General features: G+C 43.8%; 1 protein-coding gene across 4 annotated transcripts in view; it reads left to right on the forward strand.

Moving 5' to 3' along the window:
- Positions 1-25,115, forward strand: part of KIAA1257 (KIAA1257 ortholog) — a 384,182-nt gene that overhangs the window by 180,859 nt on the left and 178,208 nt on the right. For all 4 annotated transcript variants that reach the window (XM_029600807.1, XM_029600809.1, XM_029600810.1 and 1 more), the window contains one exon: positions 4,514-4,587. In XM_029600807.1, the coding sequence (XP_029456667.1) occupies positions 4,514-4,587 (74 nt within the window). The remainder of the gene's footprint in view (positions 1-4,513; positions 4,588-25,115) is intronic.

The following is a 25,115-nucleotide window of genomic DNA, read 5'->3' on the forward strand; positions in this document are numbered from 1 at the left end:
GAGAGTCTGAGTTTTGTTTTGGTACCATTAATCAGGTAACCTGAGATTTTGAATGGTTAAATAACATAATGGATATGTAATTGGTCATCTAGGTTCATAGTTAAGCTGCATGTTGAAAGACTAGATTTTCAGGGTGCTGTAATAAATCAGGTGGAATATACTCAGGGATGGATTCCGTAACTATAGCTAAACATTATTTGTGGAACCTCTTTGTTCATGTAATGTGCCATAAGCAAAAAATGACGTGTCAACATTGTGCCTGCAATGTAGCAGACAGATTTTTTACAGCATTCTTTTTAAGGCTTTATCTTAGCAAGCCAAACTACTTTATTATTCTATAAGAAATATCTTTTTCTGCTAGTCCTGCAAAAATTTTCCACATGAACATTGCTACTCAGGTTATTTGCATGGATAGCAAACGTTTGCACAAAATTAGCCAAAACCTCGCAGGAAATCCCTCGGGTTAGTGACCTCATGGTGTTGGAGAAGATTGCTCAACAACTTTGGGAAGCAGTTGTTGATGGCCAACTTGGAGAAAGCTAGTCTATCAATACCTACAATAAAACCAGCAAGACTATGTGAAGTAAGAGAAAGGTCCTGCGATAGAAATTGCCTTAAGTTATGGAACACTCTTCTACCCCAAATACGTCTACAATCTGACCTCAAGAAATGTAAAGCTGACCTAAAACATGGCTTTTTATGTGCGCTTATGCAGAAAGTGGATAACCCTGCAGCAGACCCCCATTGTGTGTATGATTATTTATTTATCTAGATTATATTTACTGTGCTTCCTCTTTCTTTTAGTAGATAGCTCTTGTTTTATTATTGTTTTTATGATTTTATGATTTTAGACTAATCTAACAGCTATATCTTAATCATTTCTGCTTTGTAATTTTAGCTATGTCCTTTTATCGCTATCCATTGTATTTCACCTGTTTTAATTTTTGTACACCATTGTGAAGGTTTTTACTGATGTGACGGTTTAAAAAACCGAAATAAACCATAAATCATAGTCTACTCTTGTCAGGTCACTAGGAGTCAGCACAGACTTGATGGCACTCAACATTAACAAACAGCAAGTGTAGCTATGATATACCTATATGGTAGGAATGAGTATTACTGTCTCAGACTCTTACAGTATTTGTGTTCTAATCATAACTTCCATAGTTACTATATAACTATTCTATACTCCTTATTGAACATAAGAAATGTCCATGCTGTGTCAGACTAAGGGTCCATCAAGCCCAGCATCTTATTTCTAACAGCCAAACCAGGCCACAAGAACCTGGAAAGTACCCAAACAACAAGAAGATCCCATGCTAATGATGCAATTAATTGCAGTGGCTATTCCCTAAGTAAACTTGATTAATAGCAGTTAATGGACTTCTCCAAGAACTTTTCCAAACCTTTTTTGAACCCAGCTACACTAAGTGCACTAACCACATCCTCTCGCAACAAATTCCAGAGCTTAATTGTGCGTTGAGTGAAAAATAATGTTCTCAGATTAGTCTTAAATGTGCTACTTGCTAACTTTATGGAATGCCCCCTAGTCCTTCTGTTATCCGAAAGTGTAAATAACCACTTCACATCTACTTGTTCAAGACCTCTCATGATCTTAAAGACTTCTATCATATCCCCCCCGCCTCAGCCATCTCTTCTCAAAGCTGAACAGCCCTGACCTCTTCAGCCTTTCCTCACAGGGGAGCTGTTCCATCTCCTTTACATTTTGGTTGCCTTTCTCTGTACCTTCTCCATCGCAACTATATCTTTTTTGAGATGTGGCGACAAGAATTGCACACAGTATTCAAGGTGCGGTCTCACCATTGAGTGATGCAGAGGCATGTCATTTTCCGTTTTATTAACCATTCCCTTCCTAATAATTCCTAATATTCTGTTTGCTTTTTTCACTTCTGCAGCACATTAAGCTGATGATTTCAAAATATTATCCACTATGATGCCTAGGTCTTTTTCCTGGGTGGTAGCTCCTAATATGGAACCTAACATTGTGTAACTACAGCAAGGGTTATTTTTCCTTATGTACAACACCTTGCACTTGTCCACATTAAATTTCATCTGCCATTTGGATGACCAGTCTTCCAGTCTTGCTAGGTCCTCCTGTAATGTATCACAATCCGCTTGTGATTTAACTACTCTGAATAATTTTGTATCATCCACAAATTTGATAACCTCACTCATCGTATTCCTTTCCAGATCATTTATAAATATATTGAAAAGCACCAGTCCAAGTACAGATCCCTGAGGCACTCCACTGTTTACACTTTTCTACTGAGAAAATTGACCATTTAATCCTACTCTCTGTTTCCTGTCTTTTAACCAGTTTGTAATCCACGAAAGGACATCACCTCCTATCCTATGACTTTTTAGTTTTCGAAGAAGCCTCTCATGAGGGACTTTGTCAAATGCCTTCTGAAAATCCAAATACACTACATCTACCAGTTCACCTTTATCCACATGTTTATTAACCCCGTTAAAAAAAATGAAGCAGATTTGTTAGGCAAGACTTCCCTTGAGTAAATCCATGTTGACTGTGTTCCATTAAACCAGGGGTGGGCAATTCCGGTCCTCGAGGGCTGCAAACCAGTCGGGTTTTCAGAATATCCTTAATGAATATGCATGAGAGAAACCTGCATACACACTGCCTCAGTTGTATGCAAATCTATTTCATGCATATTCATTAGGGGTATCCTGAAAACCCAACTGGTTTGCAGCCCTCGAGGACCGGACTTGCCCACCCCTGCATTAAACCATGTCTTTCTATATGCTCTACGATTTTGATCTTTAGAATAGTTTCCACTCTTTTTCCCGGCACTGAAGTCAGGCTCACTGGTCTATAGTTACCCGGATCGCCCCTGGAGCCTTTTTTAAATATTGGGGTTACATTGGCCACCCTCCAGTCTTCAGGTACAATGGATGATTTTAATGATAGGTTACAAATTTAAACTAATAGATCAGAAATTTCATTTTTGAGTTCCTTCAGTACTCTAGGATGCATACCATCCGGTTCAGGTGATTTGATACTCTTTAGTTTGAGGTGTAGTTATTTCTTTTGCAAAAAGCCCCTGCAAAGTCTTTCTTTGCATGCCAGTTTTCTCAATATTCATGATTAATGAGCTGCTTTGCATGAGATTGTATCACAGCAGCTCATTAATTGTACACTTCAAATTTTGTTTGCAGTAAATATATGCAAAATTTTCCTACTGCAAAGGGTAAAATTTGTGAAAACGTTTTTGCAAACAAGGCTTCATGCACAAAAATGCATGAAGCCCCTTTTGCAGAAGTTTCTGCACTTTAGTATATTTAAAATATGGTAGTTTTCTTCCTCTGCCTCTTTAAATTGTCCTGTGGTCATGTTGTCAACTCCTTATTTATTTATTTATTTACTTTTATATACCGGTGTTCGATTTTACATATCACATCGGTTTACATTTAAACAAAATTTGCAGGAACTTATGCGTTACCTTTGTCAAATACATTAAACATTTAAATATGGGGATTGTTAACAAGGAATATAAAAGAACATGGGGAATGGCTAACACTACGGGATGCACGAAGGGATGCACAAAGGGGAGTGCCCCTTCAGCGCGCGACGCCTGGTGTTCTTATGTCTTTCCCTTTAACTATTTTCACGCATTGCTCACCATTTAAAAGATACTTCCCTTCTCCTAATCTGTTTTTTTTTTTTGTGTAAGGCGCATAAACTTTAAATAGGTAGCAAATCTTTCAAGAAAACACTCTGGGAGTTATTCTGGTATGAGGTTCAGAAAGTTTGATCAGCTTATGTAGTTACAAGACAAGCTCCAATTATCTTTATCGTAGCATTAGAAGTTCTAATTTAGAACAGAAAGCTTTATAATCAGATGCTCAAATTAGTTTCAGCTTTAAATTTCTGGTATAAATGTTGTGACTTGTTTAGCCTGGCATGTTGAAACTTATTGTGCCGGGTGCTGTTTTCTCTAGAAGGTAGCCCTGGTTGTTCATAGGATTTTGTGATGGCAAGCATTCAGTAGTTTTCCACTTTTAAAACAAGCTGTAAATCTTGAAGTACACGCATAAAGACTAGACAACTGAGTGTAGGTCTAACTTAATAGTGCAAGACATGCTTAGAGGAGCATTTCTTTTTGGGGAGTTAGTTATGTTGTATTGCTATCTTAGCCCTTTATAAGGAAGCGATGCCTTTATGTGGTTTACCACATATAGCAATAATATTCATAGATTTTACTACAGAAAGCATCTTTTGCACTGTAGTACCCTTGAAAAGAGAAAACAATGGGCATTAGGGTACTTTTGAAGGGACAGAAGTTTTGGTTTTTAATTAATTAAATTATTTTCAAGGTTCTAAGTGTTGTTCCCACTTACATTTACTAATGTTTTTTATATATTCTGTCAGTGGAAGTGTGACACATTAAACAGTCAATCTTGCTGCTCCAAAAGACATTTTTAATTCAGTCTCACAAGCATCCTTTATGGTCAAAGCCTTTTACTTTATTTTTAGGGTTTCAAGTCGTGATAATGTAGCACCTTCTCCAGGACAGAAATCCTCTGATGACCCTTATTTGACTTCTGGTGGTAAGTTTCAAAAAACCTATTCTGAATTCAGTATGTGTATGTAGAAAACACAGGTGAAATGCCACCAAGTGGAAAGGATATGAACTAGCTTGAATGGTATTGGAACTGGCTTATTTTAAAAAGGATGAAAAAAGGGCCAAAACTGCTGCAATCCAATTATGTAGAACAAAAAGTGGAAGCAAATAAATTTACAATATTTTCACAAAAAAAAATTTATGAATTTTTTAAATGAATTTTTTAAAATTAGTATCTTGGATGAAAAAACTGTGCTGTTGCCAGCACTATAACATTTATCTGTATCTTTATAAAAAATGTATCACTTCTGCTATAAAACCAAGCAATGTACAAACATACATTATATAAAATAATACAAAAAAAATCAACATAAACAGATCAAAACAATACAAACATAAAGCTCTCCCATTAATTCATATAACAGAACTCCGAGAACCTATGCATAAGCCTGTCTAAATAAAAATTCTTTCAGCATAGTTTTGAACGTTTGGAACATTCTATGAGTCGCAGGCCCTCTGGTAGAGAATTTCATACATTTGTTGCTTCGATTGAAAACACGCATTTCTTGTTTCAGTGAGTTGAGTCTGTTTTTACAGTTTCTTTCTTCACTATTCATTTCTGGGGGTATTTTCTATCCTTGTTGCCAGATTCTATGAATTATTTTCAGCCTTACTTTTGGGTACTATCAGTTTATTAAGTCTTTTCAATAATAATATCTTTCTAGATTGTTTACAAGACTGTTCACACTCTTTGAAAAATAATTTTTGATTTATTTTTGTTTAGAAATGACAAAGTACATATTCAGTCACTGTCCGGATAACAAAGTTACGGGCCGATACAGTACAGTGCGCTTTGACGGAGCTCCGAAGGAGCACACTGTTAGCCGGCACTTGGACGCGTGTTTTGGACACGCTAGCTTTACCCCTTATTCAGTAAGGGGTAATAGCGCGTCCAAAATGCACGTCCAACCCCCCCGAACCTAATAGCGCCCCCAACATGCAAATGCAAAGGTAGGCGCTAATTTTTCTGGGCACCGGGAAAGTGCCGGAATATTAAGTCGGGACCTCCAACTTAATATCATGGCAGTATTAAGTCAGGGGTCCCGAATGTTTAAGTAAAAAAAAAAAAAAAAAAAAAATTTAAAATGGGCCCGCGGCTGTCGGGTCAAAAACCAGATGCTCAATTTTGCCGGCGTCCAGTTTCCGAGCCCGTAGCTGTCAGTGGGCTTGAGAACCGACGCCGGCAAAATTGAGCTTCGGCTGTCAAACCCGCTGACAGCTGCCGCTTCCATCAAAAAAGAAGCGCTAGGGATGCGCCAGTGTCCCTAGCGCCTCTTTTTACCGCCGGGCCTAATTTAAATAAATTAAGATACTGAATCGCGCGCACAGGAGAGTGTTTTTACTGTATCGGCCCGTTAGCTGGCTAACTTTGGAGGTGTATTAGTAGTATATCCACATTATTGAATATAGCTATCTATCTTATAGTTAGCCGGATAACTGAATATCAGAGTTAACTGGATAACTTATCTGGATAACTTAACTCCTTCCCAAAATGCTTAAATTTAGCTGGATAAGTGCCAGTCTAGCAGTTTACTCCATTTCTTTGAATCTATTTTATAAATCTATCTCAGTGTAATTTTTCCTTCAATAAGCAGAGCTGAATTAGCCATGATCTGTGGGTGGCACCCTCTGGCAGCACTGGACGTAACTGTCTCTCCAAGGTATTAGAGCTTTTAGCTCTATTGGCATGTGCGGGAGTTCCCACACAGGCGACGTCAGAGCAGCATCTCATTTTCTTTTAGTCTGCTTTCTGCACAGACAGTGATTTTGTCTACCTTGAATTTTTCGGGTGTTTTCTTTTTTCCTCTCTTAGGTGAGCCCAACAACAGCCCTTTTCAATGTTACTTTCCCGTTAAGGATTTTTTTTGAAAAAAAAGAATGTAATAAGAAGACGGCAAAAACATCTGACAGTGGCTTCAAGGCCTGTTTCTGCAGCAAAATCATGTCACTGACTGATGGCCACGACTGATTCTACTTTTGACTGGAGCCTGAGAATGATCAGACCAACTGCTCCGCCTGTGGGCACATATCCCTGTGGGTGCAACGAGCAAGGGCAGTAAAGATTGAATGGCTGCAGCTCCAGTTCCGACACTTCTCACCCTTTTCATCAGGGAGTGGAAAAGGTAAGTTCTTGAAAGTCAGCGCCTCTTGTAGGCAGGATCAGCATAGCCAGGCAACCTTGACACCACCTCAAGTGTGTCGGTGGAAGTGGCCGATCAAACCCCTTTGTTAAAGCATAGGGAGGCCTCAACTCTCAAACGGCGTCTGTGCCCATAAAGAAGCCCAAATCATCGACACAACATTGACCTGAGCCTCTACAAAATTCCAGGCACTCAAAACACCCAGTGTCAGACCACCTGATACACTTAGCATCAAAGCAGCTGAGTCATAAGACACTGGTGCGATCATCACATGACATGCCAAAGGCATCCAGGGCTGGTGCATTGGCGCATCCCAAAGCAGGACCAGACATCTCATCAAAATCGATGCACTCCATGCATGTTTTGACTCCATCAATGCATAAAAAAGGCCATTTGAAGCACCTGATGAGTAACCTTATGGCACATTCCAAACAGGCTTCAAAACAATTGGCACATTCCATAACAGAGTAGTCTCCCACTCTCCAGCCAATGACAGTGAGCTGGCTCCTCAGTCAAAACCCTCAGAACTACCACTTGTTATATTGACCAGCTCAGATAATGACCCAGAGCTTTTCCCTCCATTGACCCGCTCAATGGCATTGAGAGGATCACGGCGAATGGACTACTGCTACCTGGTTCTCCTGGGGCACGCTGTCTTGCCACCAGAAGGTACACTGTTTCACCACTTCCACGTGGTAACCCAGCACTTCATCTACCACCCCCTCTGTTAGGGTCCTCCTGGTGCCATAACTTTTGTCACAAGGCCTCCGCCTTCAGACTGCAGACCCTATGTGTTCTATCCTCCCATTACCTGCATTCCAATCACTTGAGGAAGAACTGATACTTGTTTTGGAAGAGGATGCCCCTCTCTTAACTCCAGGACAATGTACTTAACAAATGATGGACCAAATTACGACATAGTCCACACCTTCTTCTCATTGTTATTTCCACTGCAAGAACCTCCAGCTTTTCTTCTCATCTACCCAATCGTGCCAACTTCTCCAGAAAAGATTAGGCCAGGAGTACCACTTTGGCCACCTCCCCCTTCTCGGATTCCCACTTATCAGTATCTGAAGGATGGAAACCTACTCCACCTCTACTTCCATATCCATGAAGCCTACGCAGGTCACCTTCACCCACTTGGTCAGTGCCACTTTCTCCTGGGGACTCCTCAAGTAGCTCTATGGATATCCCTTTGGACCGAACCCCGGAGCGACTTGACCACACTTCTCCACCAGAGGACCTCATATTCCCATTTTATGGAAAAGATGGGTGCTGCACTGAAAGTGGAAGTTAAAAAAGATCTAGACCCTAGTTGGAGATTATGGGTATCCTGAAGATCTTAGATATTCCATTTGAACCCACTGCTTTACACAGGCATAAGGTGCTGGACACAGTATTAATGATGATGTAGGAGACACCCTTCTCAGGACCCACTGTGGCCTGGAAATTGGATTTGAAGTTCCGCATGAGAAAAGCCCCTGGGCATGGGGTCATCCAGCTACCCCACAACTCAGTGGTAGTGGAATCAGCGATGAAGAGGACAAAAAAATGCCTGTTTCCACTCAAACGCTCCTCTGAGAAATGATAACAGAAGGCTAGAAGATTTTGGGAAAAACGTTTTCAAGGGAACTATGATCACAGTCCAGATATAACCCAGCACCAATTTTACATGATCCAGTATATTTATGAATGAATCCAGAATCTGAAACCATTCATCAGATGGAAGTCAGATGAACCAATCACTCCCATGCCATTATATGACTTGGGGAAAGCTGTATGCCATTTGCTGTGCTCTGTTTGAGGCCTTTGATACTATGGCACGTACATAAGCATCTTCCATAGACACTCGCTGCATTGCCTGGCCACAGGCCAGCACCATTTAGGAGGATGTACATGAAAAACTGGCTGATCTTCCCTGCCTTGGGGACCACCTCTTTGGAGAGAAACTCTGAGAAATGTCCCAGATTAAAGAGCAAAATGTGGCAGTGCAATCCCTATTGACCTCGGGGATGCCCAGTCTAACACCAGATGGCCATACTTTACTTACAAAAGGTCTTACTACCCCAGGAAGCCATATAGACCCTATCAACAGTACTGGGTTTCCCTTCTATCACAAGCCAGACAACATTCTCAGGGACTAGTCTCCCATGCTCACACCCCAGAGAATACTATCAGCAGAAACAGGCACAACAGCAACAACTTGCAAAACCGGCACCCGATTTTTGACCTCCTCACACCTGGCTTAGACTCTTCGAGTGGGAGGGAGGATTTTCTTCTTTCTTCCAGCCTAGAAACTGATGATGAGTGATCAATGGGGTTGAACATAGTGGAGCATGGCTTTGTCTGTTTCATCACCTGACCACTGTCTCCACATATTCCAATCCCTCCATTGTCCCCATCACACACAACACTCCTGAGCCTCGAGGTTCACTAGCTCCTACAGCAAAATGTGATGCAAGAGGGGGGAAGTGACATCATCTGACAAAGATGGCTGCTTAGATCTTTTCTCCAGCACTCCCCATAGCATAAACTGCTAATTCAGTCGGTTCCAGAAGGGCAAAAGCAGCAATCTCCATATACAGGAGCTGTTTTAAATACAGGGATCATGTCTACCAGGAAAAAAGCGGTGGACCTCCAGCAATTTTCGTTCGATGTGGGTGGCTCCCGATTCACGGCCCTGAATGAGCCTATGGGAGGAGAAGGCCCATATGGCGCAGGAACTAAACATGGCCCGGAGACGAAGGATTCAGATGAGGGCAACAAACCTATCTACAAAAAAGACTTACAACATTGGTTCCAAGATTTGAAAAAGGATATAAAAACTCTATCGGAAGAATTTCGGGATGCTATATCTACCCTCCGAACTGATATCAAGGACCTGAGGCATAGGGTAAATGATGGAGAGGCTCAAATGGAGGAACATGATACGCTGATTACAGCTTTGAAATCGGAAATAGAAAGTCTGCGACACCTTCAAGTCGACACGGCGCTGAAGCTTGAGGACATTGAAAACTGTACGCGATGCAATAATTTGCACATTAGAGGCCTTCCAGAAGAGCCAGCATATAATAATACCGCCGAAGTGGTTCAACTCATATGTCGGGCACTTCTTCAGGCAGCGGCGGTGCAACCGGCTGGTGTGACCTCAGAGGTACCTTCCGACATTGTTGTGGAGCGGGCACACAGAGCATTGGGGGCAGCCCCGCATAATGTTCCAAGGGACATAGTGCTTTGCCTATACAGTTTTTTGGTAAAAGAGGCAATCATGAAGGCAGCCCGTAAATTGGATGCTTTTGAATGGGAAGGACATGCAATCTCTATTTACAATGATATTGCGCCGGCGACTTTGAAACGGCGCAGGGACTTTCAGCCAGTTACTGCGATTCTTCGCAAAGAACACCATCGATACAGATGGCTGTATCTGTGTGGCTTAGCCTTCACCATCAAAGGGGTAACATCGAGGGCGAGAACACCGGCAGAAGCAGTGTTTATTCTTAAAGAGGCGGGCGTGGAGATTGCATATACTGCCGCCATGAAAGACTCAACGCAACCTGCAAAATGGCAGAGGGCAGGAAAAGGAGGCCGGCGCCTAAAGAGAACATTGGATTCAGCGGAACATCGGAGGATGGTGGAGATTGACCGTGGGAAAGCATTTGATACTACATGAAGGACGCTCGTGCATATATTGGGACTGTTTCAATCGTGGGTACACTGACAGGGTGCACATCTGATATGAGGTTCAAACCGCCATGGAGTTATCATATAGCTCCATACTAGCAGTTTTTGTAGATCTGATTACCTGTATATTCTTTTAAGTCTGGGACCAAAGGGATATAGCACTGTTGACTGGTTTTTGAAAGGGAGTGAGGGGAGGGGATGTAACTTCCTCTCATAGGGGTCTTTCTTATGAAGGGCAACTTTGTGCGTCTGAGGGGGGAGGGGTGGGGGGTTTGGTAGAGGGGAGAGGGGGGAATGCATGATATGTATGGTTGTTTTAGTCTTAGACAGACCGGTGTATGGTATGATCTGGAATACTAATAGCGCAACAGGGATATTAAATTATGACGCCACTTAGGTTTTTATCCCTCAATGTGAAGGGATTAAACTTGCCAATGAAGAGACAACGGGTATCATGCATCTGTGGTTTTTATCCAAGAGACGCATTTAAAGCGGAAGCATGAACATTTGTTAAGACCGCGTCTCTACCCACATAGATATTATGCTGCCAGCACTCCAGATTGCAGATATGGTGGGGTAGGCATTTTATTTGCTAATAATCTGGGTGAGAAGGTTCTTGAGACGGTGATAGGCCCTAAAGGCTGGTATCTAATACTAGTGGTAGAGATTCAAAATTGCACATTCACGTTAGTTAACGTGTATTGCCCAAACCAAGACCAGGGAGTGCTGCTGACAGAGATTAATCAGTAACTGCATTAAATAGGAGGGGATACTTAGTACTGGACGGTGATTTTAATCTGGCGCATAAGGTGGGGATAGATACATTGTCAGGACAGGGTGGTGCAACTCAGCGAGATCGAAGGGCCTTTAATAGGCTGTTGGCTGATTGGCATTTGATTGATATTTGGAGATTACTTTATCCCTCTAGCAGGAACTATTCGTTTTATTCAAGGCCAATTAACACATATACACGGATCGATTATTTTCTAATTGATAAAACACTAAGTGATCACGCCAGGAAAGCTGAGATAGAAAACATTACATGGTTGGATCACGCCCCAATCTGGTAGGAGGTGGAATTGCCTACTGATGATCAGGGTATGCGTTACTGGAAGCTTAATGACAGCTTAATTAAAAATAAAACGTACCTCCCCAAATTGCAAGCACAAATAGAGGACTACTTAATAGTGGGAATGAGATGTCGCCTGTGTCAGTTTGGGAGGGCTTGAAGTCTACTATGAGAGGCAATTTTATTAGTCTAGGGGTTTACAATAAAAGACAAAAAGAAATGTTGCAGAATAAATTATTAACACAAGTAACAGAATTAGAAAGGGTATATAAACAGGATCAGCGGTCTATTATGCTCAGGAAATTAGATGAGCTCCGTCAGCAGCTGAAGGAGTTAGATGCCGATCGCATAGCACACCAGTTAGACTTAGTGAAGCAAATCTACTATGAACAGGGTGATAAACCCAGCAAATTATTGGCACACAAGTTGAAGGGCCAAAGAATTCAATCCCATATTCATGTTATCAAAGATAGTAAGGGAGGAGTGCATACTAGATTACAAGAAATCACAGACTTTTTTCTGAAATTTTATGAGGCTTTATATACTACAGATCATGAGGTTACAGAGGAGGAAATAACCCAATTTTTGGGTGGAATATCACTGCCAGCCCTTTCACCAGAGACATGAGACATCAAAATGCAATTAAATCTCTGAAACCAGGGAAAGCCCCCGGGCTAGACGGGTATACACCCCTCTTTTATAAAACGTTTATGGGAGTTTTAGTGAATCCGCTCAAGGACCTATTTAATGCCCTGAGGGAAGGACAGCAATTGCTGCTTAACAGCAACACGGCAGGAATCTTGATACTCCCGAAGCTGGGTAAGGACGAGATGTTATGCGGGTTGTATCGTCCTATCTCGTTGATAAATATAGATCTAAAATTATTGGCTAAGATCATGGCCACATACTTGCAAGTGGTAAATTTTAGATTTGCTGAAGGATGATCAAGCAGGATTTATGCCTGGAAGATCCACCTCTGATCATGTCTGCAAGATTCTAGATCTCAAATCGGTGGTGAAATATAGTAAGTCTCCCTCCGCTTTTCTGACCATAGATGCAGAAAAAGCATTTGATAGAGTACATTGACCTTTTTTTTATTTGTGGTGATGGAAAAGATGGGACTGGGAGGGCACTACTTAACTTGGGTAAAAGAGTTATATAGGGATCCACGGGCATGTATTAAAATTAATGGCGGGTATACACAGTCGTTTTCTATTCATAGCGGGTACCAGGCAGGGGTGTCCACTCTCACCACTGCTCTTTGCACTGAGTGTGGAACCTCTAGCTGAATTGGTTCGTAATGCCCGGGACATTCACGGGATTCAAATAGACAAGGCCCGATATAAAATCTCATTATATGCGGACGATATTATTTTTACAGTTACAGATCCAACTTCATCCTTAAGGGCAATAACAGCAGTATTAAAGCAATTCGGGGCAGTTTCGGGGTTCCAGCTTAACATGGATAAGTCAGAGATTCTCCCTATAGGCCTTATGCTGGAGCAACGCTCTAAATTGATACAAATATTTCCCTACCGATGGACAAAAGGTCCTATATGCTACTTGGGGGTCAACTTAGTGGAGGATCATAAAGATCTCTTTAAAGCAAATTACAAACCATTAATTGGCCAACTGCATAAAAATATGCAACATTGGGATAGATATATCATCTCATGGCTGGGAACGATTGCAGTGGTCAAGATGAATCTCTTTCCCAGACTTGGTTATCTCTTTCAGGTGCTACCATGCTTGCTCTCCAAGGAATGGTTCAGGGACCTATAGAGGAAATTCTTCTCCTATATTTGGAAAAGGAGACCTCTGAGAGTAGCTCGGAGTGTTCTGTTTCGCCCTAGAACTAAAGGGGGTTTGGGAGTACCACATCTTAAGAAATACTATGTGGCTTCGCAATTACAAAGCAGTGGTGGAATGCCACATTTCGAATAGTAGAAAACAATGGATGTCAATTGAACAGTCTTGGTTAGGAAGGGTTCAATTGGAGAACATTTTTTGGGAACGACAGAAACCTAATCTTAAGGCACCTTCTATATTGCCCTCTCTGCACTGTACTTTGTCTGTGTGGTATAAATGGCGAGAACTTATAACCAGGAAAAAAGGATATTTTTTCCCGGCGAGGTTTACAACCATGTCAGATTTTCCTGTGGGGAGCACATCCCAGACTTTTCAGACAGAAGGGAGAAGGGACTGTATAGGATCCATCAAGTATGGGAAACAGGAGCGGTGAAGCCCTTTCCAAATCTACAGATTATCTACTGCACACTGTAGATTTCTTGGCGTATGCACAAGTGCACAGTTTTCTGTGATTTTCACTGGTATCCAGAGATCTCCGGATGGGAGTTTCGTTAATGGAAGGGTTCTGTATAGCGTCTAGGAAACCCCCCAAATTGATGTCTAAAATCTATAAATTATTGGAGGATACTGAAATCTATCAGGCAACACATCTAAGGGCCTGGGTGCGAGATTTGGGGGGAGACTGGGATAAAGAACGGTGGGATTCCTGTTTTGGGGAGGCATTCCATGTCTACGTCTATGATTGAAAATGAATATAAAGTGTTCTTTCGGTGGTACCTAAGCCCTGATGTTCTAGCGAAGAGATATCCTCAATTCTCAAACAAATGTTGGAGATGTGAACAGGCAGAGGGAACTTTTGCCCATATATGGTGGACATGCTCAGTTATACAGATGTTCTGGGTGAGAATCCAAAAGATGGCTAAGGATATGTTAGGGGTGGAACCTTTGCTACGGCCAGAATCCTGGCTTTTGGAGTTGTGGGATGAGGTGCGCCAGATACTGAATTTGAGGTTAATGCGATATTTGGCTATAGCAGCCAGATTGGTGATTGCACGTTGGTGGAAAAGGAAGGACTTGACTCCTTTAACAATTTTGGTGACCAGACTCAGAGGCATTCAAGCTATGGAAAAAATTGCGGCATATCGTAGAGATGCTTTATTAAGGTATGGGAAAATATGGAAACCCTTTTATGAATGGCTTTTGACTCCCAGATCTTAAGCCTGGGCTATGAGATTGGGTTTATGTTTACTGTTACATATCAAATTAAGACTGTGTCTAATCATCAGTTGATTTCCTCCTCTGAATTCTCTACTATCCAGAGGATACCATTTTCATGAATATTATTCTTATTATGGTAGAAATTCATGCACAGTTAAAACAACTATACATGTTATGATGTTTGTTATGGTATTATCATGTATTATTCTGGGGGGGGGGAACAGGATTGGGAAGGGGTTATATAGAAAGTTTGGATTACGGGACAGTCTCTTCGGAGACGCAGCTGTATGAAACTTATGTTTTGTCTATTTACTGTACTCCAAATAAAGTTAAATTACAAAAAAAAAATTGATGCAAAAGATGCCCCTACCCATAGTGAACAAGAGGGTTCTATTCACAGTACTTCTTCATCCCATAGAAGATAAGGGAAGCGGGCATCCTCAATAGCATATCCATCAGGAGAAGTTCCGGATGTTTTCTCTAGGGACCTCCCTTTCATTTAGTCAAACGACTGGATGTGCTCACTGGATATGAAAGATGTTTATGCTCACAACCCTATCCACCCATCTTATTAGCGCTTCCTCTGCTTCAAGGTGACTGACTACCAAAACAAGGTGTTACTGTTTGGCCTCTCCTCTGCCCCAAGCGTCTTCACAAAGTGCCTGGTGGTGGTTGCTATGCATTTCAGACATCAGGGGAATCGGATATTCTCATATCTGGATGATTGGTTGATAGTGGTCCCATCACAGGATATCCTACACAATCACACACAATCCACTGATGGCCTCCTTCAGTCGCTGGGATTCTTAATCAGCTTTGAGAAGTCGTTCCTGATCTCTGCACAAAGACTACAGTTCATAGGGGCGCTTATAGACACCACTTTAGTGAGAGTCTTCCTGCCCCCCAATCAGAGTAGGGAACCTTTGCACAGTGGCCGCCTCCTTGCTAAATTCCCCACACACAATGCCTGCCACATGCTAAAATTGCTGGGGCATCTAGCAACAGCTATCCATGTGGTGCCATTGATGCAATTGCATATGAGACAGCTAAAATGGGGCCACCTGACACAATTGAACCAGTATCTCCAACCTCTCCACGCCAGGATAACAGTAACTGCCAAGATGGTGCAGGAAATTCATTAGTGGCTCAATCCACACTGCTACGAGAATGGTGCCCCACTGCACTCAAATTCTCATCAGACGCTCTTGAGCACGGATGCCTCCACTACAGGTTGTGGAGCTCACACAGGATCCTACAAAACACAGAATCTCTGGTCCGTTCTAGAGAGTGGGCTACAGATCAATCTGCTGGAGCTCCAGGCCATTTGCTGCGACCTTTATGCCTTCGGCCACACCCTCCATGGAAAAAGCATAATGATCCAAACGGACAATTAAGAGGCCATTTGCCCTGCCCTTCATGCCTTCGTCCACGCCTTCCAAGGAAAAAGCATAATGATGCAAACAATCAAGTGACAATGTTCTGTGTGAACAAATAAGGGGGCACAGGGTTTTGGAGCCTTTGCCAGGAGACCCTATGGATCTGGCAGTGGGCGGTGACACACTGGGCCTCCCAACAAGTGACATACATTCCAAGTGGGAACAGCACAATAGTAGATAGACTCTGCAGGGGATTCTGTCCCCTCAAATTGTCAATAGACTAGACCACAGTTGAATGTCACCTGCCAATCATGAAGCTCCCAGTGACTTGGGACATTAATGTGGTCCTCACTGCTCTTATGAAGACCCATTTTGAGCTGCTCAAGTCAGCCTCTCTTAAACACTGGATCTGAAAAATACTCTTCTTGATGGCGGTCATTTCTGCACGCCAGGTGAGTGAAATTTCAAGCACTGGTTCACCTCCCCTCCCCCCCCCCCCACCCTGCAGTTCTTCCATGACAAAGTAGTCTTGCAAACACATCCAAAGTTTCTTCCAAAGGTGGGTATCTGTTTTCCACTTCAGTCTTATACTATCCACCTTCTATCCCAAACCTTATGCACATGAAGGCGAAAAACTTCTGCACACATTTGATTGCAAGTGAGCCTTAAGAACATAAGAAATTGCCATACTGGGGCAGACCAAGGGGCATCAAGCCCAGCATCCTGTTTCCAACAGTGGCCAATCCAGGCTACAAATACCTGGCAAGTACCCCAAAACTAAGTATATCCCATGCTACTGATGCTAGTAATAGCTGTGGCTGTTTTCTAAGTCAACTTGATTAATAGCAGGTAGTGGACTTCTCCTCCAGGAACTTATCCAAACCTTTTTTAAACCCAGCTACAGTAACTGCACTAACCACATCCCCTGGCAACAAATTCCAGAGTTTAGTTGTGCATTGAATTAAAGAATTTTCTACGATTAGTTTTAAATGTGCTATTTGCTAACTTCATGGAGTGCCCCCTAGTCCTTCTATTATCCGAAGAGTAAATAACCAATTCACATTTACCTGTTCTAGACCTCTCACAATTTAAAACACCTCTATCATATCCCCCTTCAGCTATCGCTTCTTCAAGCTGAACAGCCCTAACCTCTTTAGTCTTTCCTCATAGGGGAACTGCCTTAGCATAATATAAATGTTGTACACAAGCGTACAAGCGTTTGCCTTCTATGACCCAAACACACTTGATGTAGCTGTATCCAAATGAACTCTATCAAATTGGATAACTTCCTGCATTCACCACTGCTACATGGCAGTTACCCTTGACCTCACAAGCCCAGTCAGCTCACCAGGTACATGCGACCTCTGCATCCATCACACACTTGGAGTTCCCATCAGTGACATCTACAAAGCTGCCACCTGGTCATCTGTATATACTTTCACTTCCCACTACTGTCTGCACACTTTAGCTTTATGGACAAGTGTGGTGAGACACATCTTACGGCATACAGAATCCAAGTAGTCCTGCTCTCCGCGGTGGAGTTCAGGTTGCAAAAAATATTTTGGTAGTAACAATTTGCTGCAACCCTCAGCTATGGGATTCCTCACAGATCATGGCTAATTCAACCCTGCTTATCGATGGGGAAAAAAGCAAGTTTGCTTACTGTAAACATTGTTTTCTGTAGATAGGATAAATTAACCATGAGATGCCCGCCCTCCTCCTTAGTTAGTAGACTCTCACTTCATCCTATGGCTTTAGAAAGGACTGAATAGCTGTAATGACAACACCTGCGCGGGAACTCCCGCACATGTCCAGCAGAGCTAAAAGCTCTAATAGCTCTAATAGATTGGAGAGACAGTTCTGATTAGTGTCGCCAGAGGGCGCCACTCACAGATCATGGCAAATTCATCCTGCTATCTACGGAAAGCACTGTGTACGGTAATCAAATTTGCTTATATTTGTACTTCAACAAATTGGACCTGAATTTCAAAGCCATATATACACATTGATCCCAACTTTCTAACTTATCTGCGGTACAGCATTTGCACATGTAAGTGTATACTTAGAGATTAATGCTAGTATTTTATAAACCGTATGGTGTATTTGTGCTCTGAAAGTACATACATATATTTCAGTATGCATGTTTATTTTCAATGCAAAAAAAAATACTTTCTCTACCCATTTTATAAACATACTCATATATATATTTTACATGTGACATAATTGTGATATTGCATAAATAAACACCAGAATTAAATGCTGCATCAGTTATTTTATAAAGTATATGCGAGTTCATCAATTCCCCCATTGATTCACCCTGTCTTCTAGTTCATCTAGACCCTCTAGAATTTCACCCAGAATTCCTACCAGTTCTCTCAGACCTCCTACCCAAAACTGTAGACAGCAAACAAGTCCGATTTCACTTGTGCGAGTCAATTATCAAGTATAAAAGTGTATGGACAAGTTTGGTAATGTATATGTGCATATCTCTTACAAAACTGCAACTACCAGGCGCACTTCTGAATCCTGCCCCAGAAAGTCTCTAGACTGTCTTTTTTCCCATCGTAAAATGTATGCGTAAAACTGAAATATGTGTATGCTCTTAATGTTTATAAAATAGCATGTACACGCATATATGCTATTTTTTCGTCAGAACCCTTTTTTGAAATGTCGTTCCATAGAGGATTCAGTGGAATGGAGGAGTAACCTAATATTAGAGTAGTGGGCTGCAAACCAGGGAAGCCATGGTTTAAATCTCACTACTATTCTTTGTCATCTTGAGCAAGTTACTTCACCCTCCATTGTCTCAGGTACAAACTTAGGCCTGGATTTATCAAAAAACGAAAAACATCGCAGCAATAACGCCTGCGATAGGAAAATGGGCGTGTCTATGATAATGAAGGCTAGTTCCACTTCGCAACGAAAGTATTCACAATTCGCGATAAATTTCGCAATGTGCGAAGTCATTTCGCGAATGGTGAAGCTACTTCGCTATTCGGAAAGTAGCTTCGCTATTCGCGAAGTAATGTCGCACATCGCAAAAACGTCATCGCGTTCTGCGAAATCGTCATCGCGTTCCGCGATAATGTTTCCAGTATAAAAGCACACTTCCTGCACCTTCCCCTTTGAGGGTGTGTTAGCAGTTGGAGGTGTAGGAGAGGAGTGCAGTGTATTGGAGAGCTTTTCATCGATTTCTGAGTGAGTTGTACTGTTTCTTTGTTGTCCCTTGTGTCCCTCAACCTTGAGTCTTCTGTCATAATTGTTGGAGTGCAAGTGGTGTTTGTTAGGTTTGTCTATTTGTGTGGAGGAGTGGTGGAGGAGTGGTGGTGGAGTGGAGGAGCAGTGGTGGAGTGGAGGAGGAGTGGAGGAGTGTTGGTGGAGTGGTGGAGTGTTGGAGGAGTGGTGGGAGAGTAGAGCGGAGGAGGCGTGGAAGAGGATGGAGCGTGAGAGAAGTGGAAAGAGAGGTGAGAAGAGGAGTGAGGATAGTAGAGGGAGGAGGAGTGAGAGGGAGCGGGAGGAGGAGGAGAGGGGTGGAAGGGGAATGACAAGTAGGAGTCGAAGTAGAGCCCGGGCTAGCAGCAGGGACAGGCAGGAGGGAAGGGATAGGAGGGTGGGGGAGGGGGAAGGGATTAGTCCGGTAAGAGAGGTGGGAGGAGGGGAAGAAGTCAGAGACACAGGAGAGAGGGGAAGGGATAGGCCAGGGCAGGATGAGTTGGGGGGGGGGGGGGGATGAAGGGAGGGGAGATGAGAGCGGGATGGAGAGTGAGGGCAGGGAAGACACCCCTCCAGGACTGGAAGTGGAACCCCCTTCACGCAGCCAGCCAGCACCACACCAGAGACTGCAGGCCATTCGCTTCAGCAGCCAGGAGAACGAGCTGCTGATAGCCGGTGGGCTGGAGCACTTTGTCTACTTGTTTGGAAACAGAGCAGCGAAGACCAGCAAGGCAGCCAAGGTCAAGCTCTGGAAAGCTATAGCTGACACCATCACCCGGCACAGTGGCATACCACGCACATGGGAGCAGGTATCACACAGATACCACAATGTAAAGGCCCAGCTGAAAGGAAAATTAGCCACACGCAGGAGGTACCAGCAGCAGACAGGTGGAGGGGCACCCTGTCCAACAGTTATTACACAAATGGAGCAGAGGTTGCTGGATCAGCTGGGCCCGGACGTCTTTGAAGGTTTGGAGCCACGGCTGGACACCTCACGAGTCACGGCAGGTAAGTTCCCATGGTCCATAAAGGCCCACCCAGCAACTCAACACACCTAATGTGTGAAAGACTATGTGTTTTTGCCATTCACATGGAATGACCCAAACCCAGTAGTGAATGCCACACAGAAATGCCATTAGATGATCACTCTGTAATCTCACAAATGACAAACAGCTCAACAGCTTGTTATGCCATATATACTTATGATGTTTTTATTTTCTCTTCTGTTTCTACAGCTCACCTTCAGGAACGCCCGGGTCCCAGCCAGGAATTGCCAGGACCCAGCTGGCAAGGGCCATCTGTCAGCCAGCCCACCCCTCTCATGCAGCTTCCCTTACAGCTCGATGCCGAGACACATGTGGAACAGGAGGAGCTGATACCCCCACAGAAGTCCCCACCATTCACCGGCCTGAATGTCTCCCTGGACATTGACTCCTTCATCCAGGACACAGCTGCCTGGAGAGGACGAACCAGCAGCCCTACCCACTCCTCAGGCAGTGAGGGGATGCCAGTGCTGAGGTCCCATGGGATATCAACCCCCATCTAGCCAGCCCACACCAACATATTCACCACCCCCTGCAGCACCACTTGCCCCCCCCCCCTGCAGCACCACTGGCACCACCCCCTGCAGCCCCCCCCTGCAGCACCACTGGCAGCAGCCCCTACAGCACCACCGGAAGCTCCACCGGCAGCAGGACTCGATCGGCCCATGACAGCCTCACAGGGCCTGCGCTTGGGAGCAGAAATCCGATACCTGCGTCGGGTAATGCAGAGACAGAACAGGATCCTGAAGCATGGGATAGCTTCCAGTTCCCAGGATGCGAGCACCATAGCCGCTGCAGTCACCACCATGACCAACGTACTTAGCCACATCCTGGAGCGCATGTCCTACCAGCCATCGGAATCCTCATCACAGGCGTCAACCCCCCACAGCAGTCCCGGACGTGGACGAGGGCGCAGGGGTCATCCCTCAAAAACAATGCCACCTTCAAGAGGCAAGGGCCCACGTGGCAAAGGCCCATAAATTGGATCCCATGGTCAAATAACCCCTTCCCTCCAGTTACTCTGTGTGGGCCCTTCACAGACTTCCTGTGCTGTCTAGATGGAAGGAAACGAATCATTGTGCGCTAACCTCTTCTCATCTGCTCCAAGATGTGGCTGCCTGCTGTGGGGTGTCTCCTCTTCTCATCTGCTCCAAGTGCTGGCTGCCTGCTGTGGGGTGTCTCCTCTTCTCATCTGCTCCAAGTGCTGGCTGCCTGCTGTGGGGTGTCTCTTCCTGGGTCTCTTGCTCCCATGCTGCTGTTTCTCCACCGTTCCATCACTGCTGCAGCTGGACCTTGTGCTTGTGCTCCTGCTGGCTGGTTGCTGGAACTCTGCTGCTCTAGCTCTCTGGCTGTCCTCTTTCAGTGCACTCTTTCAACATGGACAGTTTGGGCCCTTTGCTGGAACTCTGCTGCTCTGGCTCTCTGGCTGTCCTCTTTCAGTGCACTCTTTCAACATGGACAGTTTGGGCCCTTTGCTGGAACTCTGCTGCTCTGGCTGTCCTCTTTCAGTGCACTCTTTCAACATGGACAGTTTGGGCCCTTTGCTGGAACTCTGCTGCTCTGGCTCTCTGGCTGTCCTCTTTCAGTGCACTCTTTCAACATGGACAGTTTGGGCCCTTTGCCTTTAATCACATAGTACAGCATCATGACCTTATCTGTTAACATCACTACTGTAGCAGGGGTGCCACTTCCAGTTTCAACATGTCCTGTGTGTAACCATGAATCTGCTATATGTCTACACTGCTATGCCTGTATATGTCATTCTGCTGTTTACATATATATATTATGTACAGGTTCATAATGACAGTGCTGTTCAGTCAACAGGCATTATTGTAAGATGTGGCATCACATGTCCTTGCCAATTTGTATAACCAAAGACATTGGCGTGTATGTCAACAGATGAATATTACAATCTGATAATAAAATGCACACAGCTTGACAAATGTTCCATCATGTGTCTATGCTCTGCTTGTGGTTCATGATTCTTAAGGGTTGCACATGCTGAACATAATGATTATGGTGCCTTCAAGCTCCAGTGTCACATAACTGTGTATGTAGCATGCCAACTCTTCATATAGTGTGCAGTCACCTGCTGGCCGTTCAATGCAATTATAAAGGACTGTCAAGGAGGGTACTCTATACAATGTGTAAGGTTGTAAATGTAAAATACAAGGGTATGTCACAACATACACGTCATGTTGTTGTAAACCCAAGTGCTGTAGGTAACAGTGAGTGCTAGTAAAAAGCCATGCTGTGTGTGACACTACATTGCAAGCTTTGTACACTGCCAGACATAGTGTGACAAAGAGGGGGCATAGACAAATATATACCTTGCTAGTGGTAGTACAGGCAGGTTTGAGTACAAACATCTATTTAAGAGCAAGTCAATGTTCCCGTACATACCGTTTACCCATGGGAGTGTGCCATCTCAATGTTCGTATGACAGTGGAAGTTACAGCACATGAACTGTCTGTTAACGACCCAGTACACAAGGTACATGGCGGCTATGCTGATCCACATGCCCTTACACTACATGTAGTACCGGTATCTGTTTCTTTCCAATACATAGCATAGCAGGTTGTCAGTAAAAAGCTATTAGCCTTTAACCTGACATAAAGGTCACAACGTATTCATGTTGACCTTACGTTTAGCACCGCTTAAATCCCATTCCGGGGATATTTTGCACATTCACACCACTATTAATAGCAGTAGTCAGGTTACTGCCTTACGTTCCATATTATCCATCATGGTACTGGCCATCTGCATACAACGTTTCTTCGGAAGTCTGTACAGTAGGTATAAGGGAAGCCTTATTAACAAAATACGTTACACACCCACAAGGGAGGACAGCACAGGCATGGGAGTCTGAGTGTACAGGTGTTCCTGATACACAGACCAACACCACTGTGCTACTTGCCACCTCAGTAGATGCTGATCCACACAGTACTGATGTAGGCCTGGTCTCCATGTGTGGAAAGGCAGTTTATACAGTGTAAGACCACTCACATCAACCACAGCTAACTTGAACACAATGGTGGTATAAGGTATGATATACCATACACAGGTTTTGTAAACAGGACTTACAGGTGTCCTCTACAACATTACCTAGGGTACCTGTACCATGACACTGTAAAGGCTCCCTATATCATATGCACCATACAGAGCTGGTGTAGGTGGATTATGTGAGGGCGTCAAATATGAGTGGTCCTGTGGTGTATCCTATGGCCATACCGTCACACATACATATGCCGAGCGGCAGCTGTAGGCCAATCCCGGTGTGTGGGGTGTCATTGCATGCCCATTCATACACACAGAAAGCGAAGCAGCCACCTTTCTATCTATATGAATGCTGGGAAGACAGATAGTTCAAATATTTTGAGTGAATGCTGAAACTAATCATTGTATACTGACACACTCCAGCCTGGCCCACATGCTGATAGGCAGGTGCCACCCAGTTCATTATCGAAACTGGCAGCATGAATAGCTACGGTATGTGAATGATGGAGTGGGCTAGGTGCATATAAACTATAAATGATTTGACTACGTACGAACAGTTGCGGAGCAACCCTTGCTGTGGTGGTTGGTGCAAGCTCAGGCCATATACCAGATGGTGAGTAACAAAATCATTACATAACACTGGTCACGGCCCCATCTGTGCACCTGCATGAACAGCACATTCACCGAGTGTTGTCATAAGTTGTAGAAATGGAAGGGTAATATATGAAACCATAGTGACCCTAGTACATACTGGTACAGTGTCTGGGGGCCCTGCCCTACACACACCTTCTACCATCTAAAAGCACACTAAACTGTAGGTTAGAACAAACCTGCCACCCGATTACCTGCTATACCCTTATGTCGACTACACATACAAGCTGACGTGCGTAAAGCAGCAGGGACCGCACACTACAAGTGTCCGAGTGAGCATGGTCCACTGAGAACTGCGTAACATACGTATCACACACTTGTATGTTATGCCAACCCCGTACAGAATGCTGTCCATTCACAGACAATTGGTACAACAGTACTCTGTGAATGGCACGCCTGAACCTATGGATGTAGGGGCTCATAGAAAATTAACTGTACCTGCTTCTGAACCATCTAACCTCCTGCCTTCACAATCAGTAAGTATAGCAACATTCCGAAAGCAGTACACCAACAGCTAATATTCACATCACATTCATGGGTCATTCGATTATGTGCCACAGACTGCTGTAACATACTGTACAGGGCAGCTTGCCACAATGCCAACATGTAAAGGACATAATCTACCATCAGATACACCTAACATCTGTGTTTGGAGTTCACCACCCAAATGAGTATACAGTGCAGCTGAAAATGCCTGAGGAAACTTTCATGTTCAGTTCACCAAAGGTAGGCTGCTGAAACAGCCTTGGACACCACCCTTCATGGATGGGATACGACCAAAGGACAGGTCAAACATCCTACAAATGGTGAAAGGTAACAGCACAAGCACTGCTCACCGTTGCTGCTGTTCACAGATGTCCACACACATGTGGAGGAGCTGATGGTACACGTGATGCATGCCTGCAAGGCTTGTGCATTACGTGGTTTGCAGTACAATATGGTTTGTGTGTGAGACTATATGCTGTGCAGGGCATCACACATACCACATGGCCTTTAGACTTCAGTTTGTGTGCCAGTCCTGTAAATGGTTATCATGAAGGAACAAACTGAAGTGCTGCTTGTTAAAGCAGTATAAGAGCTGAAACAGTGTAATGAGTCGGGCCGCAGGTAAGGCACCCATATGGATATTATAGGTGGCTGTCATGTGAAAGACTGCTGACGGGATGGTAAACCCTTGGCGTGCATGATAGGTATATATGGACGTGGTACCTGAGAGAGCAGTATGACTGTAAGTCATACTATCATGTGCCTTCACA

This window comes from Rhinatrema bivittatum, chromosome 4 (genome assembly GCF_901001135.1).
Source record: "Rhinatrema bivittatum chromosome 4, aRhiBiv1.1, whole genome shotgun sequence".
Lineage (NCBI taxonomy): Eukaryota > Metazoa > Chordata > Amphibia > Gymnophiona > Rhinatrematidae > Rhinatrema > Rhinatrema bivittatum.